General features: G+C 46.6%; 1 protein-coding gene across 2 annotated transcripts in view; it reads left to right on the top strand.

The window, feature by feature from the left end:
* Positions 1 to 18,373, top strand: part of arhgap42b (Rho GTPase activating protein 42b) — a 235,189-nt gene extending 216,816 nt beyond the window's left edge. For both annotated transcript variants that reach the window (XM_045704171.2, XM_045704173.2), the window contains 3 exons: positions 10,789 to 10,854; positions 11,722 to 11,801; positions 17,823 to 18,373. In XM_045704171.2, the coding sequence (XP_045560127.2) occupies positions 10,789 to 10,854; positions 11,722 to 11,801; positions 17,823 to 17,911 (235 nt within the window). In that variant the 3' untranslated portion in view covers positions 17,912 to 18,373. The remainder of the gene's footprint in view (positions 1 to 10,788; positions 10,855 to 11,721; positions 11,802 to 17,822) is intronic.
* The last annotated feature ends 1,450 nt before the right edge of the window (positions 18,374 to 19,823 follow it).

Genomic DNA, 19,823 nt, shown 5'->3' with positions numbered 1-19,823 from the left:
ACACACTGCTACAATACACACACACACACACTGCTACAATACACACACACACACACACTGCTACAATACACACACACACACACTGCTACAATACACACACACACACACTGCTACAATACACACACACACACACCTGCTACAATACACACACACACACACTGCTACAATACACACACACACACACTGCTACAATACACACACACACACACACTGCTACAATACACACACACACACACTGCTACAATACACACACACACACACTGCTACAATACACACACACACACACACTGCTACAATACACACACACACACACTGCTACAATACACACACACACACACTGCTACAATACACACACACACACACTGCTACAATACACACACACACACACTGCTACAATACACACACACACACACACTGCTACAATACACACACACACACACACTGCTACAATACACACACACACACACTGCTACAATACACACACACACACACTGCTACAATACACACACACACACACTGCTACAATACACACACACACACACACTGCTACAATACACACACACACACACACTGCTACAATACACACACACACACACTGCTACAATACACACACACACACACTGCTACAATACACACACACACACACACTGCTACAATACACACACACACACACACTGCTACAATACACACACACACACACTGCTACAATACACACACACACACACACTGCTACAATACACACACACACACACTGCTACAATACACACACACACACACTGCTACAATACACACACACACACACACTGCTACAATACACACACACACACACTGCTACAATACACACACACACACACTGCTACAATACACACACACACACACACTGCTACAATACACACACACACACACACTGCTACAATACACACACACACACACTGCTACAATACACACACACACACACTGCTACAATACACACACACACACACTGCTACAATACACACACACACACACACTGCTACAATACACACACACACACACACTGCTACAATACACACACACACACACTGCTACAATACACACACACACACACTGCTACAATACCACACACACACACACTGCTACAATACACACCACACACACACTGCTACAATACACACACACACACACACTGCTACAATACACACACACACACACACTGCTACAATACACACACACACACACTGCTACAATACACACACACACACACTGCTACAATACACACACACACACACACTGCTACAATACACACACACACACACTGCTACAATACACACACACACACACTGCTACAATACACACACACACACACACTGCTACAATACACACACACACACACACTGCTACAATACACACACACACACACACTGCTACAATACACACACACACACACACTGCTACAATACACACACACACACACTGCTACAATACACACACACACACACTGCTACAATACACACACACACACACACTGCTACAATACACACACACACACACACTGCTACAATACACACACACACACACTGCTACAATACACACACACACACACACTGCTACAATACACACACACACACACTGCTACAATACACACACACACACACCTGCTACAATACACACACACACACACTGCTACAATACACACACACACACACTGCTACAATACACACACACACACACTGCTACAATACACACACACACACACACTGCTACAATACACACACACACACACTGCTACAATACACACACACACACACTGCTACAATACACACACACACACACTGCTACAATACACACACACACACACACTGCTACAATACACACACACACACACACTGCTACAATACACACACACACACACTGCTACAATACACACACACACACACTGCTACAATACACACACACACACACACTGCTACAATACACACACACACACACTGCTACAATACACACACACACACACTGCTACAATACACACACACACACACTGCTACAATACACACACCACACACACTGCTACAATACACACACACACACACTGCTACAATACACACACACACACACACTGCTACAATACACACACACACACACTGCTACAATACACACACACACACACTGCTACAATACACACACACACACACTGCTACAATACACACACACACACACTGCTACAATACACACACACACACACACTGCTACAATACACACACACACACACTGCTACAATACACACACACACACACTGCTACAATACACACCACACACACACTGCTACAATACACACACACACACACTGCTACAATACACACACACACACACACTGCTACAATACACACACACACACACTGCTACAATACACACACACACACACTGCTACAATACACACACACACACACACTGCTACAATACACACACACACACACTGCTACAATACACACACACACACACTGCTACAATACACACACACACACACTGCTACAATACACACACACACACACTGCTACAATACACACACACACACACTGCTACAATACACACACACACACACTGCTACAATACACACACACACACACTGCTACAATACACACACACACACACACTGCTACAATACACACACACACACACACTGCTACAATACACACACACACACACTGCTACAATACACACACACACACACACTGCTACAATACACACACACACACACACTGCTACAATACACACACACACACACTGCTACAATACACACACACACACACCTGCTACAATACACACACACACACACTGCTACAATACACACACACACACACACTGCTACAATACACACACACACACACTGCTACAATACACACACACACACACACTGCTACAATACACACACACACACACTGCTACAATACACACACACACACACACTGCTACAATACACACACACACACACTGCTACAATACACACACACACACACTGCTACAATACACACACACACACACTGCTACAATACACACACACACACACTGCTACAATACACACACACACACACACTGCTACAATACACACACACACACACACTGCTACAATACACACACACACACACTGCTACAATACACACACACACACACTGCTACAATACACACACACACACACTGCTACAATACACACACACACACACACTGCTACAATACACACACACACACACACTGCTACAATACACACACACACACACTGCTACAATACACACACACACACACTGCTACAATACACACACACACACACACTGCTACAATACACACCACACACACACTGCTACAATACACACACACACACACACTGCTACAATACACACACACACACACTGCTACAATACACACACACACACACACTGCTACAATACACACACACACACACACTGCTACAATACACACACACACACACTGCTACAATACACACACACACACACACTGCTACAATACACACACCACACACACTGCTACAATACACACACACACACACTGCTACAATACACACACACACACACTGCTACAATACACACACACACACACTGCTACAATACACACACACACACACTGCTACAATACACACACACACACACACTGCTACAATACACACACACACACACTGCTACAATACACACACACACACACTGCTACAATACACACACACACACACTGCTACAATACACACACACACACACTGCTACAATACACACACACACACACACTGCTACAATACACACACACACACACTGCTACAATACACACACACACACACTGCTACAATACACACACACACACACTGCTACAATACACACACACACACACTGCTACAATACACACACACACACACTGCTACAATACACACACACACACACTGCTACAATACACACCACACACACACTGCTACAATACACACACACACACACTGCTACAATACACACACACACACACACTGCTACAATACACACACACACACACACTGCTACAATACACACACACACACACTGCTACAATACACACACACACACACTGCTACAATACACACACACACACACTGCTACAATACACACACACACACACACTGCTACAATACACACACACACACACTGCTACAATACACACACACACACACTGCTACAATACACACACACACACACCTGCTACAATACACACACACACACACTGCTACAATACACACACACACACACTGCTACAATACACACACACACACACTGCTACAATACACACACACACACACACTGCTACAATACACACACACACACACACTGCTACAATACACACACACACACACTGCTACAATACACACACACACACACTGCTACAATACACACACACACACACTGCTACAATACACACACACACACACTGCTACAATACACACCACACACACACTGCTACAATACACACACACACACACTGCTACAATACACACACACACACACTGCTACAATACACACACACACACACACTGCTACAATACACACACACACACACTGCTACAATACACACACACACACACACTGCTACAATACACACACACACACACTGCTACAATACACACACACACACACTGCTACAATACACACACACACACACTGCTACAATACACACACACACACACTGCTACAATACACACACACACACACTGCTACAATACACACACACACACACACTGCTACAATACACACACACACACACTGCTACAATACACACACACACACACTGCTACAATACACACACACACACACTGCTACAATACACACACACACACACACTGCTACAATACACACACACACACACTGCTACAATACACACACACACACACTGCTACAATACACACACACACACACTGCTACAATACACACACACACACACTGCTACAATACACACACACACACACTGCTACAATACACACACACACACACTGCTACAATACACACACACACACACTGCTACAATACACACACACACACACTGCTACAATACACACACACACACACACTGCTACAATACACACACACACACACTGCTACAATACACACACACACACACTGCTACAATACACACACACACACACTGCTACAATACACACCACACACACACTGCTACAATACACACCACACACACACTGCTACAATACACACACACACACACTGCTACAATACACACACACACACACACTGCTACAATACACACACACACACACTGCTACAATACACACACACACACACTGCTACAATACACACACACACACACTGCTACAATACACACACACACACACTGCTACAATACACACACACACACACTGCTACAATACACACACACACACACTGCTACAATACACACACACACACACTGCTACAATACACACACACACACACTGCTACAATACACACACACACACACTGCTACAATACACACACACACACACTGCTACAATACACACACACACACACTGCTACAATACACACACACACACACTGCTACAATACACACACACACACACTGCTACAATACACACACACACACACTGCTACAATACACACACACACACACTGCTACAATACACACACACACACACTGCTACAATACACACACACACACACTGCTACAATACACACACACACACACTGCTACAATACACACACACACACACTGCTACAATACACACACACACACACTGCTACAATACACACACACACACACTGCTACAATACACACACACACACACTGCTACAATACACACACACACACACTGCTACAATACACACACACACACACTGCTACAATACACACACACACACACTGCTACAATACACACACACACACACTGCTACAATACACACACACACACACTGCTACAATACACACACACACACACTGCTACAATACACACACACACACACACTGCTACAATACACACACACACACACTGCTACAATACACACACACACACACACTGCTACAATACACACACACACACACTGCTACAATACACACACACACACACTGCTACAATACACACACACACACACTGCTACAATACACACACACACACACTGCTACAATACACACACACACACACACTGCTACAATACACACACACACACACTGCTACAATACACACACACACACACTGCTACAATACACACACACACACACTGCTACAATACACACACACACACACACTGCTACAATACACACACACACACACACTGCTACAATACACACACACACACACTGCTACAATACACACACACACACACTGCTACAATACACACACACACACACTGCTACAATACACACACACACACACTGCTACAATACACACACACACACACTGCTACAATACACACACACACACACACTGCTACAATACACACACACACACACTGCTACAATACACACACACACACACTGCTACAATACACACACACACACACACTGCTACAATACACACACACACACACTGCTACAATACACACACACACACACTGCTACAATACACACCACACACACACTGCTACAATACACACACACACACACTGCTACAATACACACACACACACACACTGCTACAATACACACACACACACACACTGCTACAATACACACACACACACACTGCTACAATACACACACACACACACACTGCTACAATACACACACACACACACTGCTACAATACACACACACACACACACTGCTACAATACACACACACACACACTGCTACAATACACACACACACACACTGCTACAATACACACACACACACACTGCTACAATACACACACACACACACTGCTACAATACACACACACACACACACTGCTACAATACACACACACACACACTGCTACAATACACACACACACACACTGCTACAATACACACACACACACACACTGCTACAATACACACACACACACACACTGCTACAATACACACACACACACACTGCTACAATACACACACACACACACACTGCTACAATACACACACACACACACTGCTACAATACACACACACACACACTGCTACAATACACACACACACACACTGCTACAATACACACACACACACACTGCTACAATACACACACACACACACTGCTACAATACACACACACACACACTGCTACAATACACACACACACACACTGCTACAATACACACACACACACACTGCTACAATACACACACACACACACTGCTACAATACACACCACACACACACTGCTACAATACACACCCACACACACACTGCTACAATACACACCCACACACACACTGCTACAATACACACACACACACACTGCTACAATACACACACACACACACTGCTACAATACACACACACACACACACTGCTACAATACACACACACACACACACTGCTACAATACACACACACACACACTGCTACAATACACACACACACACACTGCTACAATACACACACACACACACTACTACAATACACACACACACACACTGCTACAATACACACACACACACTGCTACAATACACACACACACACTACTACAATACACACACACACACACTGCTACAATACACACACACACACACTGCTACAATACACACACACACACACACTGCTACAATACACACACACACACACTGCTACAATACACACACACACACACTGCTACAATACACACACACACACACACTGCTACAATACACACACACACACACTACTACAATACACACACACACACACTACTACAATACACACACACACACACACACTACTACAATACACACACACACACACTGCTACAATACACACACACACACACACTGCTACAATACACACACACACACACTGCTACAATACACACACACACACACTGCTACAATACACACACACACACACTGCTACAATACACACACACACACACTACTACAATACACACACACACACTACTACAATACACACACACACTACTACAATACACACACACACACACACACACACACACTACTACAATACACACACACACACTACTACAATACACACACACACACACACACACACTACTACAATACACACACACACACACACACTACTACAATACACACACACACACACTACTACAATACACACACACACACACACACACACACTACTACAATGCACACACACACACACTACTACAATACACACACACACACTACTACAATACACACACACACACACTACTACAATACACACACACACACACACACACTACTACAATACACACACACACACACTACTACAATACACACACACACACTACTACAATACACACACACACACACTACTACAATACACACACACACACACTACTACAATCCACACACGCACACACCCCCCCCCCCCCCCGTAAACAGCCCTTAAAACACCGTTTTTTTCTGCAGGACAGATCTTACTGTGAACCTTCCTCCTCCTGCTGTGTGTGTGTGTGTGTGTGTGTGTGTGTGTGTGTGTGTGTGTGTGTGTGTGTGTGTGTGTGTGTGTGTGTGTGTGTGTGGGGGATGTGTGTGTGTGTGTGTGTGTGTTGTGAGATTTATGTGTTTTTCCTATCGGTTGGAGAGTCAGCCGTTCTGCGTTCTGGGTTGATGTGACCCAGCAGCTCTCCACTCTCCCCCTCTCTCTCTTTCTTCTCCCTCTTTCACTCTCTCTCACGGGGAGGGACACGGGGAGGGACACGGGGAGGGACACGGGGAGGGACACGGGGGGACCGGGGAGAGCACGGGGAGGGACACGGGGAGGGACACGGGGAGGGACACGGGGAGGGACACGGGGAGGGACACGGGTAAGGACACGGGGAGGGACACGGGGAGGGACACGGGGAGAGACACAGGGGAGGGACACGGGGAGGGACACAGGGGAGGGACACAGGGAGGGACACCGGGAAGGACACGGGGAGGGACACGGGGAGGGACACGGGGAGGGACACGGGGAGAGACACGGGGAGGGACACAGGGGAGGGACACGGGGAGGGACACAGGGGAGGGACACGGGGAGGGACACGGGGAGAGACACGGGGAGGGACACGGGGAGGGACACAGGGGAGGGACACGGGGAGGGACACGGGGAGGGACACGGGGAGGGACACGGGGAGGGACACGGGGAGGGACACGGGAGGGACACGGGGAGGGACACGGGTAAGGACACGGGGAGGGACACGGGGAGGGACACGGGGAGGGACACGGGGAGAGACACGGGGAGGGACACGGGGAGGGACACGGGGAGGGACACAGGGAGGGACACGGGAGGGACACAGGGGAGGGACACGGGGAGGGACACGGGGAGGGACACGGGAGGGACACGGGAGGGACACAGGGGAGAGACACGGGGAGGGACACGGGGAGGGACACGGGGAGGGACACAGGGAAGTGTTCAGCAGTCTGATGGCTTGTACATTGAAACAGTGTCTGAGCCTGTTGATGTAAAACCTCATGCTTCGATACCGTCTGCCCCATGGTAAGGAAGAGAACAGCTCGTGGCTGGGCTGGTTGGCATCCCTGATGATGCTGTGGGCCTTCCTCAGGCACCTCCTAAGGGCCCCCCTCTCCTCGTCTTCAGTTGTCCTGTAGGATAAGGGTCTCCTCTCCTCGTCTTCAGTTGTCCTGTAGGATAAGGGCCTCCTCTCCTCGTCTTCAGTTGTCCTGTAGGATAAGGGCCCCCTCTCCTCCGTCTTCAGTTGTCCTGTAGGATAAGGGTCTCCTCTCCTCGTCTTCAGTTGTCCTGTAGGATAAGGGCCTCCTCTCCTCGTCTTCAGTTGTCCTGTAGGATAAGGGCCTCCTCTCCTCGTCTTCAGTTGTCCTGTAGGATAAGGGCCTCCTCTCCCTCGTCTTCAGTTGTCCTGTAGGATAAGGGCCTCCTCTCCTCGTCTTCAGTTGTCCTGTAGGATAAGGGCCTCCTCTCCTCGTCTTCAGTTGTCCTGTAGGATAAGGGCCTCCTCTCCTCGTCTTCAGTTGTCCTGTAGGATAAGGGCCTCCTCTCCTCGTCTTCAGTTGTCCTGTAGGATAAGGGCCTCCTCTCCTCGTCTTCAGTTGTCCTGTAGGATAAGGGCCTCCTCTCCTCGTCTTCAGTTGTCCTGTAGGATAAGGGCCTCCTCTCCTCGTCTTCAGTTGTCCTGTAGGATAAGGGCCTCCTCTCCTCGTCTTCAGTTGTCCTGTAGGATAAGGGCCTCCTCTCCTCGTCTTCAGTTGTCCTGTAGGATAAGGGCCTCCTCTCCTCGTCTTCAGTTGTCCTGTAGGATAAGGGCCTCCTCTCCTCGTCTTCAGTTGTCCTGTAGGATAAGGGCCTCCTCTCCTCGTCTTCAGTGGGTCGAGAGCTGGTTCTGCACCTTGGAGGGGAAGGCAGAGGAAGGGGAGGGGAAGGGTGGCCGCCTGCCTGCTTGCCTGCTTCTGGTAACGGAAGGGAAGGAAGCCTCCCCTATTGTGTGTCTTATTGTGTAATGCTGTGACTTCACACTTAACAATAAGACATGCTGTGACTTCACACTTTAAAAATGAGGAACACTGGCCGCTCTGAATGAAAGTGCACTCACCCCTGTGTGCAGGGTCAAAGTGACTCAAGACGATCTTTTGAACATAAAATAATTCACACCCTTGCAAGTAATTAGTATGAGATTTCAGGCCATTGGTATATGGATTTGAGAGATAATAAGCAAATGGGAATGAATTTTTCCTGTCTGTGTTTCAGGGTTGCTGCAAGAGCCATGCTGTTTGAAAACTGCCCTTCAGCGGCGCAGACCACACCTGTTGGAAGGTAGAATGCCAATATCTATTTTATCCCAATATGTCTGACCTACACAATATACAGGCTACTCTCTCCTCCAATTGGTGGTGTAACCTACATTTAAAACACGTTCAATTGTGCATTAATTCTGATTCCTCATTCTTCAATCTGTTCATTGTGTTATTTACCTGTTATTTACCTGTTATTCACCTGTTATTCACCTGCTATTCACCTGTTATTCACCTGTTATTCACCTGTTATTTACCTGTTATACACCTGTTATACACCTGTTATTCACCTGTTATTCACCTGCTATTCACCTGCTATTCACCTGTTATTCACCTGTTATTCACCTGTTATTCACCTGTTATTCACCTGTTATTTACCTGTTATACACCTGTTATACACCTGTTATTCACCTGTTATTCACCTGCTATTCACCTGCTATTCACCTGCTATTCACCTGTTATTCACCTGTTATTCACCTGTTATTCACCTGTTATTCACCTGTTATTCACCTGTTATTCACCTGTTATTCACCTGCTATTCACCTGTTATTCACCTGTTATTCACCTGTTATTCACCTGTTATTCACCTGTTATTCACCTGTTATTCACCTGTTATTCACCTGTTATTCACCTGTTATTCACCTGTTATTTACCTGTTATTCACCTGTTATTCACCTGTCGTCGTATGTCTCCTGTGTGTTTCATTTATCGTGTGTTGCTGCAGAGATATTTAACTGTGTCATGTGTCTGTCTTTATCCCTCCATCCATCTTTATAGAGATGTATCTGTCTGTCTTTATCCCTCTGTTCGTCCATATCCATAGAGACACCAATGCCATAGATGTACAGTATGTCTGTTGACTTTGTAATGTCTCCTGTGTTGGTTCCAGAGATGCCAAGGCCATGTACTCCTGTGAGGCAGAACACAGCCATGAGCTCAGCTTCCCACAAGGGGCTCTCTTCTCAAACGGTAAGACACTCACTCAAGTTAACACACACACACACACACACACAGAGAGACAGCTAATGGACTGTGTCTACTGTTAAACAGAATGGGTCCATCTGTTCCTGTATACAGCAGATATGCCTCAGCTATGTAATGTACCCAAGTCTGGTCTATAGAAGGAAGCATCTCTAGTCTGTCTGTACCTGCATACAGACAGGGTCCACCCCAACTTGGTAGGCCTCAGTTATAACTTGGCAGTTTCCCAGCGTTGTGTGTGTACAGACAGTGGAAGCATAACGACCTTGCTTTTAGCTTGACGCTATCCTCTCTCTAATCGCCCAGATAGCCAGCCTTGCAGCAGAGGGATGTTATTACCTGTCCTCTCTCTAAACACCCAGATAGCCAGCCTTGCAGCAGAGGGATGTTATTACTCTCTAAACACCCAGATAGCCAGCCTTGCAGCAGAGGGATGTTATTACCTATCCTCTCTCTAAACACCCAGATAGCCAGCCTTGCAGCAGAGGGATGTTATTACTCTCTAAATGCCCAGATAGCCAGCCTTGCAGCAGAGGGATGTTATTACTCTCTAAACGCCCAGATAGCCAGCCTTGCAGCAGAGGGATGTTATTACCTGTCCTCTCTCTAAACACCCAGATAGCCAGCCTTGCAGCAGAGGGATGTTATTACTCTCTAAACGCCCAGATAGCCAGCCTTGCAGCAGAGGGATGTTATTACTCTCTAAACGCCCAGATAGCCAGCCTTGCAGCAGAGGGATGTTATTACTCTCTAAACACCCAGATAGCCAGCCTTGCAGCAGAGGGATGTTATTACTCTCTAAACGCCCAGATAGCCAGCCTTGCAGCAGAGGGATGTTATTACCTCTCCTCTCTCTAAACGCCCAGATAGCCAGCCTTGCAGCAGAGGGATTGCATTACCTCTCCTCTCTCTAAACACCCAGATAGCCAGCCTTGCAGCAGAGGGATGTTATTACCTGTCCTCTCTCTAAACGCCCAGATAGCCAGCCTTGCAGCAGAGGGATGTTATTACTCTCTAAACACCCAGATAGCCAGCCTTGCAGCAGAGGGATGTTATTACTCTCTAAACACCCAGATAGCCAGCCTTGCAGCAGAGGGATGTTATTACCTATCCTCTCTCTAAACGCCCAGATAGCCAGCCTTGCAGCAGAGGGATGTTATTACCTATCCTCTCTCTAAACACCCAGATAGCCAGCCTTGCAGCAGAGGGATGTTATTACTCTCTAAACGCCCAGATAGCCAGCCTTGCAGCAGAGGGATGTTATTACCTATCCTCTCTCTAAACGCCCAGATAGCCAGCCTTGCAGCAGAGGGATGTTATTACCTCTCCTCTCTCTAATCACCCAGATAGCCAGCCTTGCAGCAGAGGGATGTTATTACCTATCCTCTCTTTAAACACCCAGATAGCCAGCCTTGCAGCAGAGGGATGTTATTACCTATCCTCTCTCTAAACACCCAGATAGCCAGCCTTGCAGCAGAGGGATGTTATTACCTATCCTCTCTCTAAACGCCCAGATAGCCAGCTTTGCAGCAGAGGGATGTTATTACTCTCTAAACACCCAGATAGCCAGCCTTGCAGCAGAGGGATGTTATTACTCTCTAAACACCCAGATAGCCAGCCTTGCAGCAGAGGGATGTTATTACCTATCCTCTCTCTAAACGCCCAGATAGCCAGCCTTGCCGCAGAGGGATGTTATTACCTATCCTCTCTCTAAACACCCAGATAGCCAGCCTTGCAGCAGAGGGATGTTATTACCTATCCTCTCTCTAACCACCCAGATAGCCAGCCTTGCAGCAGAGGGATGTTATTACTCTCTAAACGCCCAGATAGCCAGCCTTGCAGCAGAGGGATGTTATTACCTATCCTCTCTCTAAACGCCCAGATAGCCAGCCTTGCAGCAGAGGGATGTTATTACCTCTCCTCTCTCTAATCACCCAGATAGCCAGCCTTGCAGCAGAGGGATGTTATTACCTATCCTCTCTTTAAACACCCAGATAGCCAGCCTTGCAGCAGAGGGATGTTATTACCTATCCTCTCTCTAAACACCCAGATAGCCAGCCTTGCAGCAGAGGGATGTTATTACCTATCCTCTCTCTAAACGCCCAGATAGCCAGCTTTGCAGCAGAGGGATGTTATTACTCTCTAAACACCCAGATAGCCAGCCTTGCAGCAGAGGGATGTTATTACTCTCTAAACACCCAGATAGCCAGCCTTGCAGCAGAGGGATGTTATTACCTATCCTCTCTCTAAACGCCCAGATAGCCAGCCTTGCCGCAGAGGGATGTTATTACCTATCCTCTCTCTAAACACCCAGATAGCCAGCCTTGCAGCAGAGGGATGTTATTACCTATCCTCTCTCTAAACACCCAGATAGCCAGCATTGCAGCAGAGGGATGTTATTACTCTCTAAACGCCCAGATAGCCAGCCTTGCAGCAGAGGGATGTTATTACCTATCCTCTCTCTAAACGCCCAGATAGCCAGCCTTGCAGCAGAGGGATGTTATTACCTCTCCTCTCTCTAATCACCCAGATAGCCAGCCTTGCAGCAGAGGGATGTTATTACCTATCCTCTCTTTAAACACCCAGATAGCCAGCCTTGCAGCAGAGGGATGTTATTACCTATCCTCTCTCTAAACACCCAGATAGCCAGCCTTGCAGCAGAGGGATGTTATTACCTATCCTCTCTCTAAACGCCCAGATAGCCAGCTTTGCAGCAGAGGGATGTTATTACTCTCTAAACACCCAGATAGCCAGCCTTGCAGCAGAGGGATGTTATTACTCTCTAAACACCCAGATAGCCAGCCTTGCAGCAGAGGGATGTTATTACCTATCCTCTCTCTAAACGCCCAGATAGCCAGCCTTGCCGCAGAGGGATGTTATTACCTATCCTCTCTCTAAACACCCAGATAGCCAGCCTTGCAGCAGAGGGATGTTATTACCTATCCTCTCTCTAAACACCGAGATAGCCAGCATTGCAGCAGAGGGATGTTATTACCTATCCTCTCTCTAAACACCCAGATAGCCAGCCTTGCAGCAGAGGGATGTTATTACCTATCCTCTCTCTAAACACCCAGATAGCCAGCCTTGCAGCAGAGGGATGTTATTACCTATCCTCTCTCTAAACGCCCAGATAGCCAGCCTTGCAGCAGAGGGATGTTATTACCTCTCCTCTCTCTAAACGCCCAGATAGCCAGCTTTGCAGCAGAGGGATGTTATTACTCTCTAAACACCCAGATAGCCAGCCTTGCAGCAGAGGGATGTTATTACCTATCCTCTCTCTAAACACCCAGATAGCCAGCCTTGCAGCAGAGGGATGTTATTACTCTCTAAACGCCCAGATAGCCAGCCTTGCAGCAGAGGGATGTTATTACCTATCCTCTCTCTGAACACCCAGATAGCCAGCCTTGCAGCAGAGGGATGTTATTACTCTCTAAACGCCCAGATAGCCAGCCTTGCAGCAGAGGGATGTTATTACCTGTCCTCTCTCTAAACACCCAGATAGCCAGCCTTGCAGCAGAGGGATTTTATTACCTATCCTCTCTCTAAACACCCAGATAGCCAGCCTTGCAGCAGAGGGATGTTCTAAACGCCCAGATAGCCAGCCTTGCAGCAGAGGGATGTTATTACCTGTCCTCTCTCTAAACGCCCAGATAGCCAGCCTTGCAGCAGAGGGATGTTATTACCTCTCCTCTCTCTAAACACCCAGATAGCCAGCCTTGCAGCAGAGGGATGTTATTACTCTCTAAACACCCAGATAGCCAGCCTTGCAGCAGAGGGATGTTATTACTCTCTAAATGCCCAGATAGCCAGCCTTGCAGCAGAGGGATGTTATTACCTGTCCTCTCTCTAAACACCCAGATAGCCAGCCTTGCAGCAGAGGGATGTTATTACTCTCTAAACACCCAGATAGCCAGCCTTGCAGCATAGGGATGTTATTACTCTCTAAACACCCAGATAGCCAGCCTTGCAGCAGAGGGATGTTATTACTCTCTAAACGCCCAGATAGCCAGCCTTGCAGCAGAGGGATATTATTACCTATCCTCTCTCTAAACACCCAGATAGCCAGCCTTGCAGCAGAGGGATGTTATTACTCTCTAAACACCCAGATAGCCAGCCTTGCAGCAGAGGGATGTTATTACCTATCCTCTCTCTAAACACCCAGATAGCCAGCCTTCCAGCAGAGGGATGTTATTACCTCTCCTCTCTCTAAACACCCAGATAGCCAGCCTTGCAGCAGAGGGATGTTATTACTCTCTAAACACCCAGATAGCCAGCCTTGCAGCAGAGGGATGTTATTACTCTCTAAACGCCCAGATAGCCAGCCTTGCAGCAGAGGGATGTTATTACCTGTCCTCTCTCTAAACACCCAGATAGCCAGCCTTGCAGCAGAGGGATGTTATTACTCTCTAAACACCCAGATAGCCAGCCTTGCAGCAGAGGGATGTTATTACTCTCTAAACGCCCAGATAGCCAGCCTTGCAGCAGAGGGATGTTATTACCTATCCTCTCTCTAAACACCCAGATAGCCAGCCTTGCAGCAGAGGGATGTTATTACTCTCTAAACACCCAGATAGCCAGCCTTGCAGCAGAGGGATGTTATTACCTATCCTCTCTCTAAACACCCAGATAGCCAGCCTTGCAGCAGAGGGATGTTATTACTCTCTAAACCCCCAGATAGCCAGCCTTGCAGCAGAGGGATGTTATTACCTGTCCTCTCTCTAAACGCCCAGATAGCCAGCCTTGCAGCAGAGGGATGTTATTACCTGTCCTCTCTCTAAACACCCAGATAGCCAGCCTTGCAGCAGAGGGATGTTATTACCTCTCCTCTCTCTAAACACCCAGATAGCCAGCCTTGCAGCAGAGGGATGTTATTACCTGTCCTCTCTCTAAACACCCAGATAGCCAGCCTTGCAGCAGAGGGATGTTATTACCTGTCCTCTCTCTAAACACCCAGATAGCCAGCCTTGCAGCAGAGGGATGTTATTACCTGTCCTCTCTCTAAACACCCAGATAGCCAGCCTTGCAGCAGAGGGATGTTTTTTTTGCCTCTTGCCATGTGTTTGGCTCAGTCCCAGGACAGCAGCCTTACAGCAGGTCACAGTAACCTCGTAGTGATGGAAATCTGTGGAGCAGCTTAGCTGGATCTCATCCGTTCAGCTGACAGAGCCAGCATACACTAGCAGACGCCAGCAGAGATAAGGTTAACATACGCATCCTCTGCAGCAGTTATATTACTGTTTTAGAGGACCCGTTCCAAATGGCACCCTATGCCCTATAAAATACGAGGGGGAAGAGGGGGGGTGGAGAGAGGGGTGAGGCTGAGGGTAGAGGGGAGGGGAGGAGAGGAGAGAGGCTGAGGGAAGGGGGGGAGGGAAGAGAAAAGAGAGAGGCTGAAGGAAGAGGAGAGAGGCTGAGGGGATGGGGGAGGAGAGGGGAGGACATGGAGGAGAGGGGTGAGGCTGAGGGAAGGGGGGGAGGGAAGAGAGGAGAGAGGCTGAGGGAAGAGGAGAGGAGAGGAGATGGAGGAGAGGGGTGAACCTGAGGGGAGAGGGAGGAGAGGAGAGGAGAAAAGAGGGGAGGGGAGTGTGGGTAATTAAAAAATAACAGACTGACCTGGAGGCTCTCTTGATCGTTAATGCTAATTATTCTATCTGTCATTAATGCTAATTATTCAGGCCTAGTGTGGGTTGATCTGTCATTAATGCTAATTATTCAGGCCTAGTGTGGTTTGATCTGTCATTAATGCTAATTATTCAGGCCTAGTGTGGTTTTATCTGTCATTAATGCTAATTATTCAGGCCTAGTGTGGTTTTATCTGTCATTAATGCTAATTATTCATGCCTAGTGTGGTTTTATCTGTCATTAATGCTAATTATTCAGGCCTAGTGTGGTTTTATCTGTCATTAATGCTAATTATTCAGGCCTAGTGTGGTTTGCTCTCCACGTTTCATTGAACCCCTCTCCTCTCTTTGACTGACAGACGTCCTCTCTTTGTCTCTCCGTCCTCAGTGTATCCATCTATTGAACCTGGCTGGATCCAAGCAACGTTCCAGGGAAAGACTGGCCTGATCCCTGAGAACTATGTGGTTTATCTCTAACAACAAACTGACTGATCCAAGACCTGAACAACCCGAACCTTGATCATTTCATGGTATCCATGGTAACGATAATCTGTAACGCGATTGATTGATTGTTGTGAAGGCCAAGTTTTCCCCTATTGATCAGAAATGTAGATATGGGAACGTTGAGCATAGTTCACATGCAGTAGAAGGAGTAGATGTGTGTTTTTATCACCTGAATGATATACCTACCTACCTACCTACCTACCAAATCTACACCCTTGTCGAGATGAATACTTCTGGTCGTGTCATGCTGCTGGTCCAATTCTTATAGGTTAGTGTTGAAATACTGTATGTTCCAGATGGGATATGCAGTAAAAACATACACGATTGATAATATACACTGAACAAAAAATATAAACTCAACATGTAAAGTGTTGGTCCCAAGTTTCATGAGCTGAAATAAAAAAGAAACCTTGAAATGTTTCATACGCCCATAAATGTGTTTTTCTGTTAAATTCTGTGTACAAATGTGTTTACATCCCTTAGCATTTCTCCTTTGCCAAGATAATCCATCCACCTGACAGGTGTGGCATATCAAGAATGCTGATTAAACAGCATCATTACACAGGTGCACCTTGTGCTGGGGGACATTAAAAGGCCACTCTAAAATGTGCAGTATTGTCACACAACACAATGCCACAGATGTCAAAATGTTTGAGGGAGCATGCAAATGGCATGCTGACTGAAGGAATGTCCACCAGAGCTGTTGCCAGAGAATTGAATGTTAATTTCTCTACCATAAGCCTCCAACGTTGCTTTAGAGAATTTGTCAGTACGTCCAACCGGCCTCACAACCGCAGACCACGTGTATGGCGTTTTCTGATGTCAGCATTGTGAACAAAGTGCCCCCTGGTGGCAGTGGGGTTATGGTATGGGCAGGTATAAGTTATGTACAACGAACACAATTGTATTTTATCGATGGCAATTTTAATGCACAGAAATACAGAGACGAGTACCTGAGGCCCATCGAGAGGCCCATTTTTTAAGGTATCTGTGACCAACAGATGCATATCTCTATTCCCAGTCCAATGCTTATACCCCCAGTTAGTATTACGGGCACACAAATATATCAGAGTTCGAAAAGAAAACGTTTTTTACCTAAAGAACAAGACTTAAGACCCTGGTGAGAGTATGAAACAATCCGTCCCTTCGTCCCTCTCTAACAAGAGCAAGGTATCGTGTTTCATTTGAAAACAGCATAACAGTTTGTAAAAGCAGCATATTTCAGGTCATCCCACCCCCCTTTAACCTTTGAACCCCTAACAGCTAATTCCATGGGTGAAAGCACATAGATTACTGCCTAATGAATTCATTTCAATTCATTGATTTCCTCATATGAACTGCATGTTACGTTTATATTTTTGTTCAGTATAATATAATAGTAATAATATAATAATAATAAACGTCCAGGATTCAATTGCGATTTTGTCGGCTATGCACCAAATAAAAGTGAATTATCTGACCGAGCTGACAGGTTTACTGTGAGCGCCGTCTCAGCGAAAGCTAGAACATCACCTTTAAAAAGGTGCATAGCGTGATTGGACTAAATCCTACTAATAAATACCCACAGGTGTAAAGATATACAGGTGTGTTACCCATAGACCTGCTGTTTGCCTGTCTTCAGTGTTGTGGTACTAATTCACTTCCAGTATTACGTCAGTCTCGTTTAGATGACAGGTAGGATTCTCTTCTTTGATCAAACCAACACATCTTTCTGAATCTTTAAACAAAATTTAGATTTTGTACATTTCAATGTTTATGGCAATAGACAGTTTATTTAATGTGAAATAGTCAGTGCACCTTAGCTGTCAGCTCCTATCAGCTGTGGTTGTTGGAATGCATCCCACATTCTCAGTTTAGTCATTTATCAGACGCTCTTACCCAGAGC

Source organism: Salmo salar, chromosome 20, assembly GCF_965601325.2.
Source record: "Salmo salar chromosome 20, fSalSal1, whole genome shotgun sequence".
NCBI classification, from domain to species: Eukaryota; Metazoa; Chordata; class Actinopteri; order Salmoniformes; family Salmonidae; genus Salmo; species Salmo salar.
Note: the sequence above shows the minus strand (reverse complement) of the source record. Positions and strands in the feature narration are given on the sequence as shown.